The 19864-nt window shown below is 35.6% G+C and overlaps 2 protein-coding genes across 4 annotated transcripts; one reads left to right on the forward strand and one right to left on the reverse strand.

Annotated features, from left to right (window-relative positions):
* The first annotated feature begins 293 nt into the window (after positions 1-293).
* On the forward strand, positions 294-2847 carry LOC140014316 (large ribosomal subunit protein eL20). Its single transcript, XM_072064957.1, has 4 exons — positions 294-443; positions 602-717; positions 1584-1647; positions 2324-2847. The coding sequence occupies exons 1-4, from the start codon at positions 429-431 to the stop codon at positions 2663-2665; spliced, it is 537 nt and encodes a 178-aa protein (XP_071921058.1). The 5' UTR covers positions 294-428; the 3' UTR covers positions 2666-2847.
* A 2992-nt stretch (positions 2848-5839) lies between these two features.
* On the reverse strand, positions 5840-9279 carry LOC113707614 (putative F-box/FBD/LRR-repeat protein At5g22670). Of its 3 annotated transcripts, none has more exons than XM_027229877.2 (4): positions 8972-9279; positions 6932-7879; positions 6610-6768; positions 5840-6497 (listed from the first exon to the last, which is right to left on the reverse strand). In XM_027229877.2, exons 2-4 carry the CDS (start codon positions 7853-7855, stop codon positions 6222-6224), a joined length of 1359 nt encoding a protein of 452 aa, XP_027085678.1. In that variant the 5' UTR covers positions 7856-7879; positions 8972-9279; the 3' UTR covers positions 5840-6221. The 3 variants fall into 3 exon arrangements, with proteins under 3 accessions (XP_027085678.1, XP_027085677.1, XP_027085676.1); XM_027229876.2 differs by having other exon boundaries at positions 6932-7864; positions 8972-9278; XM_027229875.2 differs by having other exon boundaries at positions 6932-7868; positions 8972-9278.
* Positions 9280-19864: the final 10585 nt, after the last annotated feature.

The raw sequence follows: 19864 nt of genomic DNA on the forward strand, positions 1-19864 counted from the left end.
TTTTTCCTTATAATCTGGTTGTTAGTTTTTTCCACTGTTCTACGACCTTTGTTTGAATTTCTTGTTTCATTTTCACATAAGAATGGCTCTTTCTAGATTCTTTGATTGTATTGCAATTCTTTTAGCACTAGGGTACTTTGTGTCATTTTGATTTGTTTGTTAACTAACATTTGGACGGTGCAACTGATAGGGGGACAAAAGTTACATGGTCAAACATCAGGATCAATTTGTAATTTGGCCTAACTTTGAGGGAGGTAAATGTAATTAACCCGATTTTTAACGGCGCGTAGGGTTTTCTGAGTAATCAGCCTCCGCATCTCCTATATAACCCTAACAAAACCCTTCTCTCTCTTTTTCAAACGCCTCTCGCCGTCACGCACCCCGGTACACACAATACACAGTGCACAGAGAGAGAGGAGAGCGCTGAAATGGTGAATTACAGGGTTCGTTTACCGTCTTTCTGTTCTCAGAAACCCTAAATCTACTGATTCTTTTGGTTTATTGACGGTTTTTTGCCTGGATTTGGCCGGTTGATAAATTAGGGTTTTGAAATTATGAGTTATTTGATGTGTTTTTGGAATTTGTGTGTTTGTGGGTGTAGTTTCATCAGTACCAGGTGGTCGGCAGAGCTTTGCCGTCGGAGACCGATGAGCATCCCAAGATCTACCGCATGAAGCTTTGGGCGACCAATGAAGTCCGCGCCAAGTCCAAGTTTTGGTGCGTATTTTGGGATTATAAAGCTATTCTTTTACTGAGAGAGTACTCTTGTTTAAGGTGTAACATTATTTATAGCTGAAATGTGTGTGTACCAGAATAGTTTTGTGGATGTTTGGTAATAGTGGATTTGTTTGTTACTAGTGGAATTTGGTTTTCAGTTGAGATTGGAATTATTGAGGTTTTTATGTGGGAAATGCATTTGTATTTGAAATCTTTTTGACTCACAAATGTGGCTTACACATGTTGAGATATGCATGGATAGTTGATAATGTTTTGTTGGGCTTTTTAACTTTTAAGGGTTTGAGTGATATGAGCTCAAAGTGGTAGTTCAGATACCATGGGTTGTAACCTGGGTTTTGTGTGTGTTTGAGAGTGGGTGGGGGTTGGTGGCAGGACTTGCTTTGTTTAAGATATTATTTGTTTATAGTAACTGATTTTTGTCATTGTTCTAAATTTTCTTTTGGCATGGATAACTTGACAATTGGTCCACTAGTGTAGAAAAGGTGAAAATAGTATTAATCAGAGGAACAGGGGAGGTGGGTATCATAGACTTTGGTTGCCCAATTTTGGGTTGGAGATGGTCAATATTTTTCTTTGGATCATCAGTACTCAGAATTCTATTATATGAAGATAAGTGTTCTTGTTGTATGATAAATGCATGTAAATTTGAACAGCTTGTAATGTTGATATTGCTTAAAGTGTTGGTATGTTAATGTAGAAAAATGGGTTTAGTGTAGTTTATATAGCTACAAGAGAGTTGTTGACCTTTCCAGTTGTAAAAGATGTCTTCTTCTGATGCAGTTCGGAACTTATGTTTTTTTAATCATTTTCTGATTATTTGGTTTATGATGGATTGATGTGAAAAGGTACTTTCTGAGGAAGCTTAAGAAGGTTAAGAAGAGCAATGGCCAGGTTCTTGCTATTAATGAGGTATTTTTCCAGTTTGATATTTGTCTGAGTTAGAGACCCTAAAATTTTGCTTAACAGTGCACTCAAATTTGCTTCAATGGTTTACATTTTGGTGCTTTCATGAGGCTTCTGTGTTTCATCCTTGGCGACTTGGCTGTACCAAGTATTTTGGTATTGATTTATCTCATAGGCAAAAGCCTTTATAATTTTGTCTGAGTTGTATGAGGTATATTGGGAAATAAAAATGTAATCAGTTTTAAATCTGAAAAATATATATTTTCGTGGATAAATTAGTACGGTATGTAGCATTGCAACAGATACTTGTCTTACAAGTTGATAATTGTTGCTATTGACTAATCAGTCTTTTGTTTAATTAGTGCTGATTAATAATTTCTCTGATCCTTTTGGTTTCTAATTTGTTATGGATTATCAGCTTGATAGGATCACACGTCTTGTTTTTTAGTATGGCTAGTTCTCAATTACCAGATCTCACACAGGGAGAGCTATAAAAATCTTTACCTCTAGTTATCCCACCAAGGGGCTGCTTGAGAAAAAAGTACAAGGAAAATGTTTTCCCTGCTTTTCTTTTGCTGAAAGTTTCTGTTGCTGTTGGTCGTTCATTTTCCAGTGCAAATATTACATTTGTGAGAATGGAAATTGACATATTCTGTCTGTCTTTTTGCATAATATTTTCTAGATCTTTGAGAAGAACCCAACCACAATTAAGAACTATGGAATCTGGTTGAGGTATCAGAGTAGAACTGGCTATCACAACATGTACAAGGAGTACCGTGATACCACTTTGAATGGTGCTGTTGAACAGATGTACACTGAAATGGCTTCACGTCACAGGGTTCGTTATCACTGCATTCAGATCATCAAGACAGCCACTGTTCCTGCTAAGCTTTGCAAGAGGGAGAGTACCAAGCAGTTCCATAACTCCAAAATCAGGTTCCCCTTAGTGTTCAAGAAGGTCAGGCCACCTAGCCGAAAGCTGAAGACCACATACAAGGCATCCAAACCCAACTTGTTTATGTAACATGTTTGGTCTTATTGGATATGAGTAAGCCTGTGACTGATTTCTGCAATTTTGTTGCTGTAGTTCTAAGTACTTTTATTTGCTGGACTAGGTCGCTGCAATGAGTGAGAAAGATCTTTATATTGCTGTGGATGGTTAATTATTTTGGTTTCAAAGGATATCAAACGCTATCATTCCTTTTATGTGTCTTGCGAATGAGTGCTCTCATATCTAGCTTTTAGAATAGTTGGCCTCTATTTTATCTGGAGTCAGTCTCTGGGTAAGTGTTTGTTACTAGTAGCTGGTTGGTTCCGACAGAAAAGCATTTGTCTGGGGGTTTAAGCTCTCTAGACAGAGTGAGTCCAGTTGCTGATTTTGAAAATATGGTCTAAATAGATAATTTGACACAATTGCGGGCTGAGCAACAAAGGATCTGTTTGAGTAGCCTGATGCTTATTATGAGCTTATATTTCAGAGATGGAAACTTTAAGCCGTGCGCATTCAAAATTTGGATTTACGTACGAAAATAAATGGCCTTTGCAGCTTTCTCCAATTTAGCAAAATCTATGGATATCTATAATACACAAAATAGATCATCAGCTAGATTCATGTGTTGAATGCGAAATTGAACACCATTGCAACTTGGATTAAGGTTGATACGGTGATTCGTGCACACTAGATCACTACTAGCCTTTGCTGGAATATTCAGTATTTATCAGTTTTACTCTAGTTATTTTCCAACTGATCACTTTCCAATGCGATTATTATCAACTAATCCCTTTCCGCAGCGATTCTTCATCACAAAAACGCCTCACGCGCTGAGGCTAGCAACTAGGATAATTAATCTGTGATTATTTTGCAGAAAGATTAACTGCACTTTACACCCTCCAATTTTGCAGTAATTTCCACTTTGCGCATCTAATTCCTTATTTAGAAGTTTTGTGCCTTAATCCTGTCGAAATACTCCTAATCACCCTCAATGGCTTTTTTTACCTTAGGTTCCCCAATGAGTTTTACTGTTAATGAAAGTGAAAAAAGATTATGCCTTCACTCTTTTTTTTTTCTTTTAGATTTTCAAAGATTAATGAGTTTTTTCAACACTGAATAGACAAGATATATTTGTATACTTTCATTAATTGCACATAATATTACTACTTGAATGTGAATTGGCAAATTTTGTATGTAAGGTGTTCTAGACATGTAATGTGACTGCAATTGGTAATTTTGAGTTGCAATGTGTTTAAAATAAAAGTTGATGGTACAAAATGAGATTTACTGGAAAATTTTGAGGTGCAAAGTGAAGTGAGTCCTTAATACAAGCATACAGTTACAAAACACCCATGAAACTAGAGTTGCATAGTTATGCTCAAATAGAGTACAGTAAATTAATTCGATTGACATTTATGATATTCGCGTGCTTATCACTCGCACTGACATTTGACCATTTCGAAATTTTGGAATTGCATTTTGCTTCAATATGGGTAGTTCTTAAGTGATCGTTTTTAAACAAAGAAAAAAAATAGAATAAAATAAAATAAGTGCATATTAGGTTATCTATTCTCCGCATTCATCGAGCGTTTTGGAAATGTTATGGTTACTTTGGTGCAAGATAAAATTATATGGCAAATTGACATTTTGGAAAAATCATACCAGTGTATTGACATTTTGGTAAAGTATTATATGTATTTAGACAAATCTTCCATTTTAATTTTGATGGATCATTTTTTTTATTTAACCACATTCACTGGTCATGGTAAATTTGACTCTGTACTTCCAAGTGAAGAAGTGAAGCAGTAGATGGTACAAATGTTTGCAAGCAAACTTTATTTGTCTTATAAGGGTTAAAAGTATTAAACCCTCTTAACCTTTACTCTCAGTTGCACTTCCTTTAACTCAATAAATAGGTCTATTGCCCTTCTGCTTTAATTTTTAGAGCAAAAAATGTCCCTTTCATATTAATTATTATTTAATTTCTTTTTTCATATTAATTATTATTTACTTGTCCCTCATTTATATATTTTTTAAAGTAAAAAACAAAAAAACTCTCTGTGATAAACCTAATACACACAAAAACCTCCCGTGGTTTCAAAACGTACAACATGACAACTCATGTTTTGAATTAAATTGTAAAGATGACAAAATTCATTAAATTTAGCGGAAACGTTGTAATGATCCAGATACAAGTAATGTCCCAAAAAACATTATAATGATAATTAAAGTCAAGTATGTGAACATGTGGCAAGTACCCTATTATAATAGGATTGGTAATGTACCCAGGGGCTAGATTTTAACTATTATAATGACCCTACTAGAAGATTACTGACTTATAAAATGTAATTGAGTCACTCTTTTTTTTTTTTTTTTAATTTTTTTACCCTTACACTTTCTAAAGTTTTGATATTGACTCCTACAATTCATGTTTCATATTTTGACTCAAGTCCCTAGTAGTATAAAATGTCAAAAATTCACCCATGGGCATTTGACATGGACTGGATTCCTTTGGGTCATATCATTTCAGCATAGAAGTACCTAAAATTGACTCTCTTTATGGCTGAGGAAGTATTCTGAAAGTATAAATAGATGAAAGGACAAAAATATGCTACCGTAGTCCTTTATAGGAGTCTTAAATACTTTAGCAGGACTCTTAAATACTTTGGTGGAAAGTGTTTTGAGGATGGTACTTTGTAGACTAGCAATTAAGTAGGTTTTGCTAGTTAACTTAATCCAGACCTGTATATCAGCTGAAAAAATGTAGGCTAACTTCAGCTTGTCAAGCTATTTCAGCTAGAAATATTTCCTCTCTTCAGTAGCATTGGTAAAAATTAGGGATGTAAACGACTTGATTTGAATTCCAACGTGCACTATTCAACTCAAACTAAACGCTTAAAGTTCAAGCCCACCAAACTCCTAAAATTTGAACTCATATACAAGCTTAATCATTTGTTTATCTAAGTCAAGTTCGAGTTCAAATTCGATTAAACTTAACTCAATTGAGTTGAAGTTTTTAGAATTAATATTTTATGTTTGTTAAACAAGATATATGATGAACATGTCGCACTAACAAATCAAATGCTTATATTTATACACATATAAGCAAAGAATGTACTAATGTTTTGCACATACACGTTCAGGTCATTTGTACACTGAGCTCCAATGGGCTATATAGGGTTGCTACCCCCAAGTAAGCTGCGAAAGTTGGTACAAAATGACCATACCAGGAGATTTCTTTCTGTCTTTGCTATTTGTTCAAAACATCATCTGTGATCTAATTTATAAATGCAATCGAATGGTGTAAGAAATGAACAAGGAGAAAAATAACTTAGCATTAGGGTGGGGACATCACATTTTCTTTCATAACTATTTTGAGTTTTGCCTCCTTGGCAAATGTACCCACATCATCACCAAGCAAAGAGACATGCAAACAATTTCTGAGGCCCCCCGGTACATTGGCTTCCACTGCAATGCGAAAACTCCAGAGATGCATCTATCAAAGTAATATTAGATCAGGCAAAAATCCTTCGCCCCTAGGCAAATGTAAACAGCTTCCTTGCAAACTCAAACTGTGAGCTTTAAAAAGTTAGCAGAAGTCAATTACACATGAAATTGAGCCTCTCGGAAGCGCTAGCAACTTTGCACGTATGACCCCCTGCTTCTCTAAGCTTTCTGTCATGTCAACCGAAAAAGATATAACCATCTTTTGCAGAACCATTGCGTGCTTCAAGAAAAAACCTAGTATAGAGAGCTCATAAGGATATCCACACAGATCCCCAATATGGATATTCCTAAGATGTGTTGAGAAGCACTCAGGAACATGATCCCACTCCCAGTCTTCATCCTCAGGTACAAAGATTCCCTAATTAGATGCATGAAAAACCAGTCAATTTTTTTTTTTAAAAAAAAGAAAAGAAATATTGCTCTTTTGAAGCAAATGAAAAATTTATTGGGGATCCTAATTGTTCAAGTACCTGGGAAAATGCAAGAGACTGCAGACAATGTGCTCTACTGATGAGCAATAATAACAAATCACAAGTTAAATCCATTGAAGATTCAGTAATTTCCAGTTTGGTTAAATTGTTGAAGTCAGGCCACGGAATAGGACATTCACGTTCATAACTGGTAATGACCTAAGAGGGAGAAACACAGAAAAATTTCAAGCATCAACTTAAAAATTTTAGGCACAATGCAAAGTAACAAATATAACTAAATGATGTTTGAGAATGTATTTTACAACATGTCCTGGAAGGGGCTCGAATAAGCACAAGAAACGAGCGGGGAAATAATAAATACCTCAGCAGTATCAGGTGTAATTGTTAGACATCTTGCATTCTTCAGCTTTGTGAGAAGGAGAAATGCACGGAAGGCAACGATTCTGTCATTGTCAAAGAGACGTGGCACCTCAGCAACATGGATATCTGCTACAGCTAATGATGGCTGGTCTGCGAGGATATATTCATTCTCAAGACCACCCTCGTATTTAAGGAATTGAATTTCTGATCCAATGATTGTGATCACAAACTTGCTTATGGTAAAACGTTCAATCAACTCGTCATGTATGGTTAGATTCCTAACTTTGGGAGCATGGATGACATTATTATCAGTTGTCCATCGACATTTATCCAAAACTAAATGCTCAAGCATACAGCAATTTGAAAATAGCTGCTGATTTGAAGGCTTATCTGGAAAAGTTATGCACTCAAGATGTAAGGTCTCCAAACTGGAAAAACAGATATTAGATGGAAGATTGAGAACATTATAGCATAGCTTCAGTTTGAAAGAAATGAGAGATTCAAGAGAACATGCAGAACTAGGAAAGTTGAATGGGCCATCAAATTCCGAAAAACTAAGATTAAGCTCTCTAACATTGCACAGGAACAAATGAAGAAGCAATGGATCATGTAAGTCACGACATGAAATTGACAGTTTATCGATATATGTTTCTCGATGAATCACTCTGTTCAAAAGGTTCACAAACAGCATCCTGTCTCCTTGAGAATGTTCATCAAACACATAATGAGAAACAGAAAGCCACAGTCCTTTCCATCTTTTTGACAGGACACTTGTTCTCATGGCATCTTTTGTTGGAACTAGTGATAGAATGCAACCAAGAACAGCATCAGGCAAGTTGCTAATCATATCACTACTATCAGCAATATGCAGTTGTTTGGGACTGGCGAAGCTTCTACTGCCGGCCAGCTTCAAATTTGGGTCCATCACAACTAACTTCCTATCAAAAAACTGTTACCATTAAATTCTACATATTGTACGAGAACAGATACTATTCACCATCCAGGAGGAGGGGAATTCAATGAGAAACAAATCTAATGCAAGAACATAAAAATATCCCATCATTCAATACTAACATTTCAACCCATCAATTACAGAATAATCAGAGTGAGATTACAAATATAAGTTACTTCTTTAACAGACTACAAGTAATACCTGTTCTTTGAAGATTCAAAAATTTTATGATTCTCATTAGTATCAAGACACGTAGTTTAATACAAGTGTAATATCCTGTTACTATCTAATATGCTATTGTACTCCAAGAAGCTAAGCTAAGCTAGTCATCATACAGAAACCCTTCTCACTCTCCCTCCTCCCTCCTCTTAGCCCCTTCTACCTTTGGGTTAAACATAGCATTCAATTTTCCACATTCACTACTAAGACACAATGGAAGCAAAGGCAAGCCATTTACACAGATGCATCAGCCCCACATTAACCATCCCCCCCCTCCTCCTCCTCCTCCTTTTTTTTTTGTATCCAAATAGGAAATCATAGACAATTAATTTCAAAAACCAAGAGAAAAAAACAAAATCATCATGAACGTCTATAGGATTAAAAACTCGCCGCCATGTTAAGACAATCTAGAGTAAAACTTACGCACAAATTAAAGGGGTTCAGAAATTTCTGTTTATCAGTCCATCCACCACTGAATCACAAGTACAACATTTCCACTGGACAGCCAGAACTAGTGAATCATAGAATTGTATAAATTCATGATTCAAACATCATAACAGATCCCACCCAAAAAAAAAAAAAAAACACACACACACACACACACACAACAACGTTAAAAAAAAGGAAGAAAGAAAATCCCCAATTCACATCTTAGGGCATAATTGCAAAATGCAACAAGATTCAGATCCTTAAGAGGGTCAAGAATAAAGAATACTCTAAATTAGCTCTAATTCACTTCCTGCTATATATCAATAAAGAACATAAATTCCTACTGCCACAGTGAACTGCAACGTATCCCCTTATCCTGAATTACGAAAGCTTTTTGCAGAAACAAAGTAAAGAATTTCTTGGGCATGTAGGGAAATATACCTGGGGGAAAAGGGAATTAATAAAAACTCAGACGGGGTCGATCAGTCCCTGCACTTGGGTTGCTGGAGTTGAGGGCGGTGGCGAAAGAAGAAGGGGCGCAATAGGAACTAGGAAGTGTTGAGGGTAAAGGTGAAACGGACAAAAAGGGTTATAAGTGGAGAGAGGCTGTAAATAGGGAGGGGAAATTCTTCTTACACATATATTTGGCTTGTCATTTCTTTGAAGTTTGGTCTGGAGTTTCCCTCAAAACTCTTGCGTGAATGCGGACTTGTGGTCTGTCCGAAAGTTATATGAAAGGTTATTTTTTTGAGTTTGGTATGGATCCCGATCATGAATCATGTACTATTTAGATATTCTTACATGTAAGAAGATACTTTGACGATTGTGGTATGGACTTAGATTCTTATTTGGTTTAATTATATAAAAAAAATATTCATATTTGGTTTAAGTCCAAAGCAAAGAAATTTGAAAAAAAAAATTGGTCAAAAGCATCATTTGTGGATCATGTCGTTGATCATATAGTGTGTCCAATAGCCATCCGAGTTAAGGTAATTTCCTACTGATGCGATTGTCAAGAGCACGATTTGAACAGAGTAGCAGAGGGCTGAACGAACTGAAAATGAGCGAATTGGTGCTAGTAAGGTGGTCCCGAATTGACCTACAAAGGAATGAACAACGGACTAGCTCCCCGTTGTTACTCCGATGGTCAAGTCAGTGATATCTACGAGTAGAGTAATAGTATAGTTACTGTAGATAGTGTACCTTGTTTTGTCCTATTGTGCTATATTTATAGGACTCTGGGTAGTAATTTCCTTATAGGATTTATGAGCCCTATTAGGCTACTAGTAGTGGACTCCTTTTTGGACTCCGTCTGTTGGTTTCGAAAGGCTCGGGAGTTCCGGCTCACTAGGCCCACCCAATTAGGGGGCAGTGGTCTTGTCCGAACTGGTCTTCATAAGAGCCCGAGCTAACTTGCGCAAACTGACATGTCACCTGTCCGAACTGACAAGTGGCCTTGGATACTAGCCCTCTTGGAGTCTAGAGTCATTAAAAAGTCGCATGAGTCTAGACCAAATTTCGAGAGGCGCGTCAGTTCAGTGTGGGGCCCACAGTTTTGTAATCGCCACGTCTGTTGGGATAACCGTCACATTTGTTTACGTAACCGTCACTCCAATCATCACGTCGTTCCATAATGACAGTTACTAGTTCAACCGTTACGTCGTGTAGTGGTTGCTGGTATTAAATTCGAAATTTAATTCAGGACACTTCATCTTCCCGCTCTGGTGGTCCCCTATAAATGGGCCCCACCAGACATCATTCTCATACTTTCCTCTTCATTTTGTTCAATCTCCAAATCCTTTAGTCAGTTCGTACGTTTCTACTTCTCTCAAGAGTCTGTTCGTGCGTCCTGTCCTTAGGTGTCAAGAGTCAGTTCGTACTCCTTTCTGGGCAGCACCTAGCGCCCGAGCTACCTTTCCATCTTTCATTAGTAAGTCTCCTCTCCCTTCTTTTATGTCTTCTTCCGAACGATCTGACATCACTAGTTCAGCTCTTAAGCGTAGGATAGCCCGACCTGTCCCAGTAGAAATAATATTCTCATCTTCTCCTTCTAGTTCTTCTTCCCCTAGCTCGTCAGGGTCTGAGTACGTCCCCTCTCCTGCTCATCCTCCTGTTCAAATGGTGAATCCGCCCAAACAGCCTGCCTAGCCTGTAGCGGGGCCTGCCACCCACGCAGTTCCAGTTTAGGCTGTGGCAGAGACTTCCAAGGGGACCAATATCGACTTCGGTGAAGTCGATGTGATCTCTCCTATTCTAGAGCAGGAGGGTGTGGACGAACTGGTGGGGAAATACGACATTCCCGTCTAGTTCGAAGTTAAGGCTGCCCGATCTGGGGAGTACGCTTGCCGACCTTCCCTTGGGTTTGTGGCCATATACAAGAATCAGCTCATAGCTGGTTTTCGCCTTTCTATTCCCAACTTCCTTTTTGAAATCCTACCTTTCTGGGGCATCCGAATAACCCAACTCATTCCCAATGCAGTTCGTTCTATCCTTGGCTTCTTCATATTATGCCGAGTTCTCGAAATCCCTTACTCCGATTTATTTAGGTCATTTTTCCATATGAAAATCAGTGGCCATGTTCCGGGTTGGTTCTACTTCGCTTGTAGGAGTGGAGCGAAGTATCCCACCCGCAAGCTGTTTGCTGGTGTTTCTTCCTCAATTCGAGCATGGAAAGCCCAATTCTTCTATGTGAAAAACATTGGGTTTCTCCCACTGACCTGGAGGGAGGAGACCCAGGTCACTGACCCTGTTCCTTCTCCTCTGTATGAAACCGAACTGGACTGCCTGCTCAGTTCGGACATAAGGCTGAACATGAAGGAGTTTAATAACGCCCAACTCTGGGCTGCTAGCCTAATCCGAGCAGACGTGTCTGCTCCTACCCTCGACCTCAGATCTCTCTCCCCGGATGACCTGGCCACCCATAAATACTTATGTCTAAATATTTTTTTTTGTGACCTGAAGGGTTCTGTTAGCTCTAGCACTGATCATTTCCCTGCTTTTCTTGTAGTGAAGAGATTCTCGCAACTGTTATCCCTGGGTGGAGTTGGCAGTTCGAGCACGCCTACCCCTGCGTCTTCCACCGTGCTAGCCAGTTCAGCTCCTCCTCTCCTACCCTACCCTACCCGGATTCTGAGCAAGTTAGAGGGCGGAGACAAAAGCGCCAAGATTAATAATCAGATTCCACGTATCAAAAAACCCCCAAAACTCAGCAGCCAAATTAATTCATTAGCATCAATCAAATCAAATGTAACCCTAATCCGGCAAAAACAAACTAAAACAAAAGCAACCACAAAAATTCATTCAAATCCAACTTCAAGAATCTACACCAGTAATTCTAGACAATTTTTCAAAGGAAAAGGGAGGAAAAAAAACTAATAAGAGACCATCATACCTCTGGAAATACTTGAGGAGTCTTCACCCTTGTTAGAGATGCTGTTGCAGGAACGGGGATGAGATGTCGCTGCCAGAGTGGGTATGAGCCGTTAACATTGGCTGCTTTTAAAGGAAAAGAGAGAGAGAGAGAGAGAGAGATGATAATTGTAGCTGATTTTTAAAAGGAGAATAACCTAATTGGAAGAGTTGCTTACCTCTGAAAGCGGGTCTTTGCCGCAGCTGGAGATGCCGCCGGCGAAGAAGGGAGTGGTTTGCCGATGAGACGTTGCTGGAGATGGTCTATTATCACTGACGAAGAAGGGATTGGTCTTTTATCGATGGTTCACTGCTGGAGGCTTACGAAAGGAAAATAAAAGTTATTTTCCTCCGCACGGCGTAACTTATTTTCTGTTAGAAATTATTTTTTCGAATTAATTATCAGCCAAATAATGGAAAATATTTTCCCAAAAACATTTTTCACCCAAACAAATGGGCCTTAGGGCTAAGGCCCATTTGATTCACGGGATGACACACAGGATTCAATTAATCATCTGGTGTCATCCCATATTTGGTTATATTTTATATATGGGATGATACATTCAAACTATCCGAATTAATTTTCTATTTATGGGATAAAATACTCCTATGGGCAAGGTGATATTAGTCATTCTGGAATGACTAACAAATAGGATGATAAAATTTTTTACTAATTTATCTTTATAAACAGTACAAATTTATACTCTCATAATTATATAACCCTACTCCCATATTATAAAATATAACATGAATGGACTAATTTGCCTCTACTAATTAATTTCAAAGTTATTTGACTAATATGCCTCTACTACCAACATAACAATGGGAGTGTTTGGATACAAAACTTATCCCAAATAATATTTTGCTTGCATCATAAACATATTTTTCAACGCACTTTTTTATATTTTCAATCACCTTTTTATCTCACATACATCACATCACAAAAAGTGTTACAGTAATTATTCCAAATAATATTTCAAATAATACACTATCCAAACAAACCCAAATATTTGAACTAATTTGCTCTTGTGAATGATACAAATTCATACTGACTATTATAAAACCATACTCTCACATAATAATATGATAATAAATGGATTAATTAGCTCCTACTAATTATATTAAAAATTTTTTGACTAATTTGCTCATACTAACATCACAATAAAAGGTCTATATTGCCCTTAAACTAAATTACCCTTACTAAGCTTATTTTCTCAACTAAATTCTATATGGATACACAATCCTATCAATTGGCCTTTGTGAATGAGAATTTCAATAAGTTCAAACTTGACCCAAAGAAAAATCTTCTATATTGGTTTGAACTCGACTCATTTAAAGCTCTTAAATAGGTTTTGTCTTAATCGATTTAACCCTAATTTAGCCAAAACTTGACCTGTCATTTAATTGGAAGGTAGCAGGGAAAGGGAGAGTGAAGAAGAAGGGGTGAGGTGAGGGGAGGAGGAGAGAGGGGAAAGGAGGGGGAGAGAGAGAGAGAGAAAAAAAAGCAAAAAAAAAAAAAAAGGAAAAGGAAAGATAGAAAAAGAAAATTTTTTAAGTTTTTCTACAAGTTCTACACTAAGGGCTTGTTTGACAAAGGAGTTTTTTTGCTAAGTTTTTCTCCTATAAGTTTTTTTAACAACTTTAATTACAATAATCTATATCTATATAAATTTGAGAAGCGTTTTTTAGTAATAAACTTCCACACACCTTCCCTTTCTCAATTCCATTTTTCTACCATTTTATATTTAATTTGTTTTGTAAAATACATCATGTCCACCTTTTCATCAAATAAGAATACCACTCCAACTAATACTCCTCCCCTCACACAACTTCTCACTCTAATTAATACTCATCCAATCAACAATTCCATTTCAATTAAAACTCCTCCAACCCAATAATAAGAGATAACAACATAATTTCACAAAAAACTGCAATTTACCATCTCTTTGAACTTCTTTCTAGAGTGAATGAGTAACAGGCACTGAATTGTGGAGATATGAAGAGGGAATGAGTCAAATGTGAGACTACCATTTGGGTTTGTATTCCATTTCTTGAGCTCTGATTTAAATAAATAATTAAGATAATAACCTTACAAAGAAAATAAGGAATAGGAAATGCAATTTTGCCTAACCTAAGAAATAGGATAAAACACATAATACTATAAAAATCTATATCTATAGGTATTATGGGGATGGTTTTATGGATGATTAAATCAGAATACTTATAACTCCTCATTATTTTTTATAGAATTTTAAATTTTTTAATTGTTATATATTTTTTCATGTCTTTTGAATTTAAATGTAAGAAGTGGCTTACTTATATAGGAATTTGATTTGAAATCTATTAATGTGAGGGTAAATAAAGAGGAAATTCACCAACCTTACTAAAAGTAAAAAAGTAAATAACAATATTTTACTCTTCAACTCAGTAATCCTAAGTAAAAGGGCAAATTATATGGAAAAAAAATAATATTCATTGGTCATGGATTTAAAATATCAATAATAGTACCATTTGTGAATCCTAAATTATGAAATTACTAAATAGAAAACAAAGTACTACTAGCCTAAAAAACAAATTATGAATTTATAGGGTTTGAGAGAATGGTGAAGGGAAACGAATAGAAAATTGGGTGGCAAAAATAGAAAGTTAGAGGTTAGCTATAAACGAGAGAAAGAGAATATCAAGAAGTTAAAGAGTGGTGGGAAAAGTCAAAAAATAAAGATAAATTATTACAAGATCGGACGAAGAGAGAGGAGAAGAAAGCATGAGATTGTAAGGATATGACAGGAAAGATGACACCGTGGTAAGAGGTTTGAAAATCATAGAAGGCAGCGGATAGTTAATTAGCAGGTAAGAGAGGATAGAAAGAGTGATAGTTTTTAAAAATTTTGAAAATTTTGAAACACATCTTACAAAGATTATTTTAAATATATATTAAAATTTATGAAGAGCATTATTCTATAAGTACTCAACAATTTAGGATTACAAAATGAGAGAAATTTTTTTTAAAATTGAGGAAAATGAATTAGTTATACTTTATATTTTTAATGTTAAAAATTTTGATATATGGGTATAAAATGATATATTGATAAATAAGTTTACAATTGCTTTATCATATAAATCGTTATAAATTAAATTATTTTACTAAAATTGTTACCATATATTGACAAATAATAGGTTAACAAATTTTGATTTCAACTTATTTAAGATATTAAAATTAAGAAAGTCCATTTTGTACTTATGAAATAATTTTTTTTTAACATGTTAAGCATGCACTTCTTTAAATTTTTTTTGTTTATATACTTTATTTTATACTATAATATATAAGTATTGTTTTGAATTGAAATATAAATTCGTGCATAGCATGGGTCAGAATGCTAGTCTTAAAAAATTTCTCAAAATGTTTAAAATATACAATTCAAAATACCTAAAAACACACACAAAAAATTACCTTCTTCCTTTCTTCTTCTGAGGGGAGAGGGAGAGAGAGGAATATGAGGAAAAGAGAAAGAGAGGAGAGCAAGGAAGGAGAGAGAGAAAAAAAAAAGATGTTGTTGCAACGGCGGCCGTTTAGGAGGAAGGGAGCGAGAAGAAGATTGTAGTGGGATGGGGGAGAATAAAAGGAAAGAAAAGAAAGGGGGAAAAAAAGAAAGGAAAAAAAGGGAGAAAAATGAAGTTTTTTTTGTTAAAGAAAAATTTTTACATACCTCAAAATGTTTTTTTGACAAATTTTATAATAAATTACAATAAAATTTTAGATAAACAAAAAAAAAATTGGTGAAGGAGTTTTAGAAACTAAAAACACCATTTGTCATGCCGGGCCATAGTTAACACTGAAAAAGAATTGCACAAACCGCATCAAATCTTCAGTCCTCTTTGTCCCCTATACGAAAAAGCTGCCACTTGCCCATAATTAATACACTTCTCTACAAAGCCAGTTAACATATTTAGTGTTATTATCGCTTTACTCTCTTAAACTATATTACTATGTAAGGCCCGAAAACAACCCTTTTCTAGGCGACCACACAATGGAGCAGTTGATAAGAAAGCACAAGTGCTTGTGAGTAGAAGAGATAAACAATTTAAAGATCATAAACGTAAGAATAAGTAAATAAAAAGGAAAGAATTGCAAACCAATTAACTACCCAACTCCTCTTGAGCTTGTAGATTGATTCAAACAAGTTACTTCAAGTTGATGAATTACAATCACTCTTGTGTACAAAGGAAGGATCACTTCCTCCTCGCCCCAAGCCGCACTTGGTCAAGCAAGAAAGTTTTACTATCACTCGGATAACCCTCACAGAGCTACACTCATGAAGTATTCACTCACAAATGAAAAGCTTACAATGAACCTCACACCACTAAGACTACAAATCTTCTTTGAAGAGTATTTTCTCACTAAAATCTCTCTAGATCTTTTGTATCTTCAGTGTGCCAAAATTGTTTGAAATATCTGACCAACCACTATTTATATAGAGCCAAGAAAGTGCCTCATAAATGCTTCCAACGGATAGAAAGTAGCTGAACAGTCAACTATCCGTTGGCAGTGTCGAACGTCCGATAGCCCTGTTTTATGCGTCCGACAGCAGGCAGAGAGTTTAAGAGATTTTCTTCAATTCTTTCGGACGTCCGGTAGGCTGGTTTTCTGTGTCCGAAGGTATGATGTAAAACTGGGAATTTTTCTTCAATTCCTTAGGACGTCCGGTAGGCTGGTTTTCTGCGTCCGAAGATACTCAATGGTTGTCGGACGTCCGATGCAGTCTTTTTGAGCGTCCGACAGCTTTCAGCAACCTTTGTCTTCTTTCAATAGCACTTGTTCATGAAATCACATAACTTCATAACTGAAAATATTTCTTGGAGAGATATTAGTATCATCCATTTGTTTTGTAAACATCAAAAGATAGGGATCAAGATCAACACACTATTATCAATTTACCCCTCAACGTTATCTTTTAGTCACTTTACCGCCAGAAGTAATTCAATTCAATATGTTAAGAAATTTTGGACAAAAATACTCTTTTATTTTATAGCATTACTACATTGTTATTATCACTTTATTCGTTTAGATTATAGTGACACAATCACTTTAGTTTCTAACATTATTTTCTAGGCATTTTACCTCATCGTTAATCTAACTAGTATGGTCAAAAAATTTTAAATATATTTATCCTTTTTATATATAATTAAAAATAAAAATTTGGAATGGTTATTCTTCCTTTTTTTTTACTTTAAGAGATCAAAAAACATAAAAATAAAAGAGTTTTGTCAAATTTCTTTTTTTCACTTTTATTAATACTAGGAAAAGGAAAAGAGATAGGAAAGAAGGAGACAAAAAATTAGATTTTGTAAAAAAAGAAAAAAAAAGAAAAGTCTAACATTATCGTATTACTTAAAGGTTGTCGAGATTAGGATTGGAATTTGGTGGTAAACAAAAAAGTGAAATAATTTTAAAATAATAAAAGTATGTAATTCTTTTTTATTTGTAATTTTTAAAAAAAGAATTGAGCTCTCCCCCTCCCTCTCTCCATCTTTCTATTTTTTTTCAATATTAATAAGATTGTCAAGAAGAAAGAAATTAATACTTTGACTTTTTTTTTTAATACTAAAAAGGAGAAGAGTCACTTTAAATTTTTTATTATTTTTATTATGCAAAGAGGAGGGTGTTTTCTTCTAAAGTTTTTTAATTTACTAAGTTGGTTTAATGGTAGAATAAATTATCTAAAAAAATAACTCTAGGGGGTAAATTGATAATGAGACTATATTTTATGGGGGTAAAGTGATAATAATTTTAAGGGTTAAACATGTCTTTTTACTTTAATTAACAAACTCCGTTAAGTTTGACCGTTAGTCTTGGAGGTAAAGTGACTAAAAAATAGCGTTAAGGGGAAAATTAATAGGAGCACCAAATGTTAAGGGGGTAAAGTGATAATAATCCACACATTTAATACTTAGGTTTCTTCATAGTATTACACTAGAGGAACCAAGCTGTGCAAGGCACAGCCTTGGCCCTCCTAAAAATACTGATCATTGGAAAAGCATATATAACAATTCTAGTTGCAAAATAGGTACATAATATCATAATTACCATTCATAGATTGCTGTCAATAATTTCAGTAGCAGTTACACACCTTTCAATACAATTAAGTCTCAAGTAGAGATACATAATGCATGCTAATAGTTACATAATATCATATATTAGAATTCATTAACTTCTAGTCATAGCGAGAATGTTAATGGATTCTAATATGATGGCAAATGATAGCATGCTAAAAGTTCAGTAGCATCCATGATGAACAAAAGAATGAACAAAAGAGGACATGAGGCTGTGTGACTGCTTCATTTTGCAGATTCACGTGGTTTCTTGAGAGGGCTCATATGAGCAGATTTTGAAGATGCAAGCTTGTTGTCTTCAGGACCATTTTTTCCAGCAATTGAGGGAACAGCTTCAATGGTTGTCTTCTCAGCAGAACGTACATTAGTTCTGGGAATTGGAGTTTTAAAAGTTAAGCTTCTTTTTACAGTAATGTTTGAAGAGGCTAGCTTATCTGCATTATCAGACTTGCGCCCAATTGAATCTAGGATCATTTTTATTGTTGGGCTGAAGATTTGCCTTCAGTGGCAAGTTGGTCAGTGACAGTGGAGCGAGCAGTTAAATCAACCTGTTCAATGGTGCTGGTCGGCTTCTCAGTTATGGTTGGAGCAGTTGGAACAGGCTCTTCCACAGGATTAGAGACAACTGTGCGCATGATTGCCGGGTTGATTTCAGCCAATTCTTTAGCAGTGTATATTTTGACGATGCTATACTTATCATCTTTCTGCCTTTGATAATTCGAGTCAAAATGGTGGACAAAGCATAGGACTTCACGGTTATCAATTGCAGATGCAATTTCAGAAAATACCTCAACACCCTATATTTTGCAAATAAACAAAAAAACAAGCTCAATACCCTGTATTTTCAGAAATTTTATAGACTACCAGAAAATGTAAACATGATGCAATTTCAGAAGAAAGCTTAATAGTAACATAGATTGAAGGCGACGTGAGCTGGGAAGTTCCGACGACATGAGCTGGGAACTTTCCTTTAACATTCCAGCCCAAATTTCTAACTTTTTACAAGTTTTCAGCCAAACATCTTATAACACTTGAGATAAACATATTGCATGCATTTGCTAACATTATTTTCCAAAGAAACATTGATAACAAGCTGCAACTTCAGCTTTCTCTGTCGGTTCCTGCTATTTTTTTTTCTTTCCAATAGCTAATCAGTTATTAAACAGAATTTTCCTCAACTAAAACTCATTTTTCCTAGCTAAAATTCAACATGCAACTTAAGAATTCAGTTATACCAGATAATTAAAAGATTGTTGCAATCTTAATGCTGGCTAAAAGAAACTTTTAGCTAGTTCCAGTTAGGAATTTTGTTTCTTGACTACGATTGAGTCTTGTCCTTGGAAAGAATAGCAAAATAACTAGAGGGACATTACCAGATTTGCAGGCCAATCAATGCAACCATAGACAAAAGAAAATAGAGATATTGCATGTTAATAGTATGAGTTTTTCAGCATCTTACGTGTTCATCAGCTTCACTTAGTTGTACTGCTGTGAATGGAATGAGTTTTTCAGCATCTAGACCAAATAATACTACATACATTGAACTTGTTCCGTCATCAATGATAATTCCAATACGGCATCTAGTATATGATAGCAGTGAATAATGGTTAATCAATGAAATAAAACAGAATTATTGTTAAGAGCACTGTTGTAAAATTGCATGCCTTGTTTACCTGGCTTCAACGGCACTTTCTTCTCTGCAAGATGGACATCTAATGATCCATTCCAAATTAGCATCTACAGCCTTTTGACAGTTACTACATGCAGCATACCAAAAAGATCGCTGCTCAGCTGCCAAAGAAGTATTTCCTTGTA

The sequence above is a fragment of the Coffea arabica genome, chromosome 9c, assembly GCF_036785885.1.
Source record: "Coffea arabica cultivar ET-39 chromosome 9c, Coffea Arabica ET-39 HiFi, whole genome shotgun sequence".
Classification (NCBI taxonomy): domain Eukaryota; kingdom Viridiplantae; phylum Streptophyta; class Magnoliopsida; order Gentianales; family Rubiaceae; genus Coffea; species Coffea arabica.

What these genes read in the sequence shown, in the direction of transcription:
- LOC140014316 (XM_072064957.1), top strand. An exon ending in CGCGCCAAGTCCAAGTTTTG is followed by an intron (nt 718 to 1,583) that starts GTGCGTATTTTG and finishes TGATGTGAAAAG; the next exon opens with GTACTTTCTGAGGAAGCTTA. An exon ending in AGGTTCTTGCTATTAATGAG is followed by an intron (nt 1,648 to 2,323) that starts GTATTTTTCCAG and finishes AATATTTTCTAG; the next exon opens with ATCTTTGAGAAGAACCCAAC.
- LOC113707614 (XM_027229877.2), bottom strand. Translation starts at nt 7,855, where the DNA reads ATGGACCCAAATTTGAAGCTGGCCGGCAGTAGAAGCTTCGCCAGTCCC. An exon ending in TTACACCTGATACTGCTGAG is followed by an intron (nt 6,769 to 6,931) that starts GTATTTATTATT and finishes TCTCCCTCTTAG; the next exon opens with GTCATTACCAGTTATGAACG. An exon ending in AGTCTCTTGCATTTTCCCAG is followed by an intron (nt 6,498 to 6,609) that starts GTACTTGAACAA and finishes GCATCTAATTAG; the next exon opens with GGAATCTTTGTACCTGAGGA.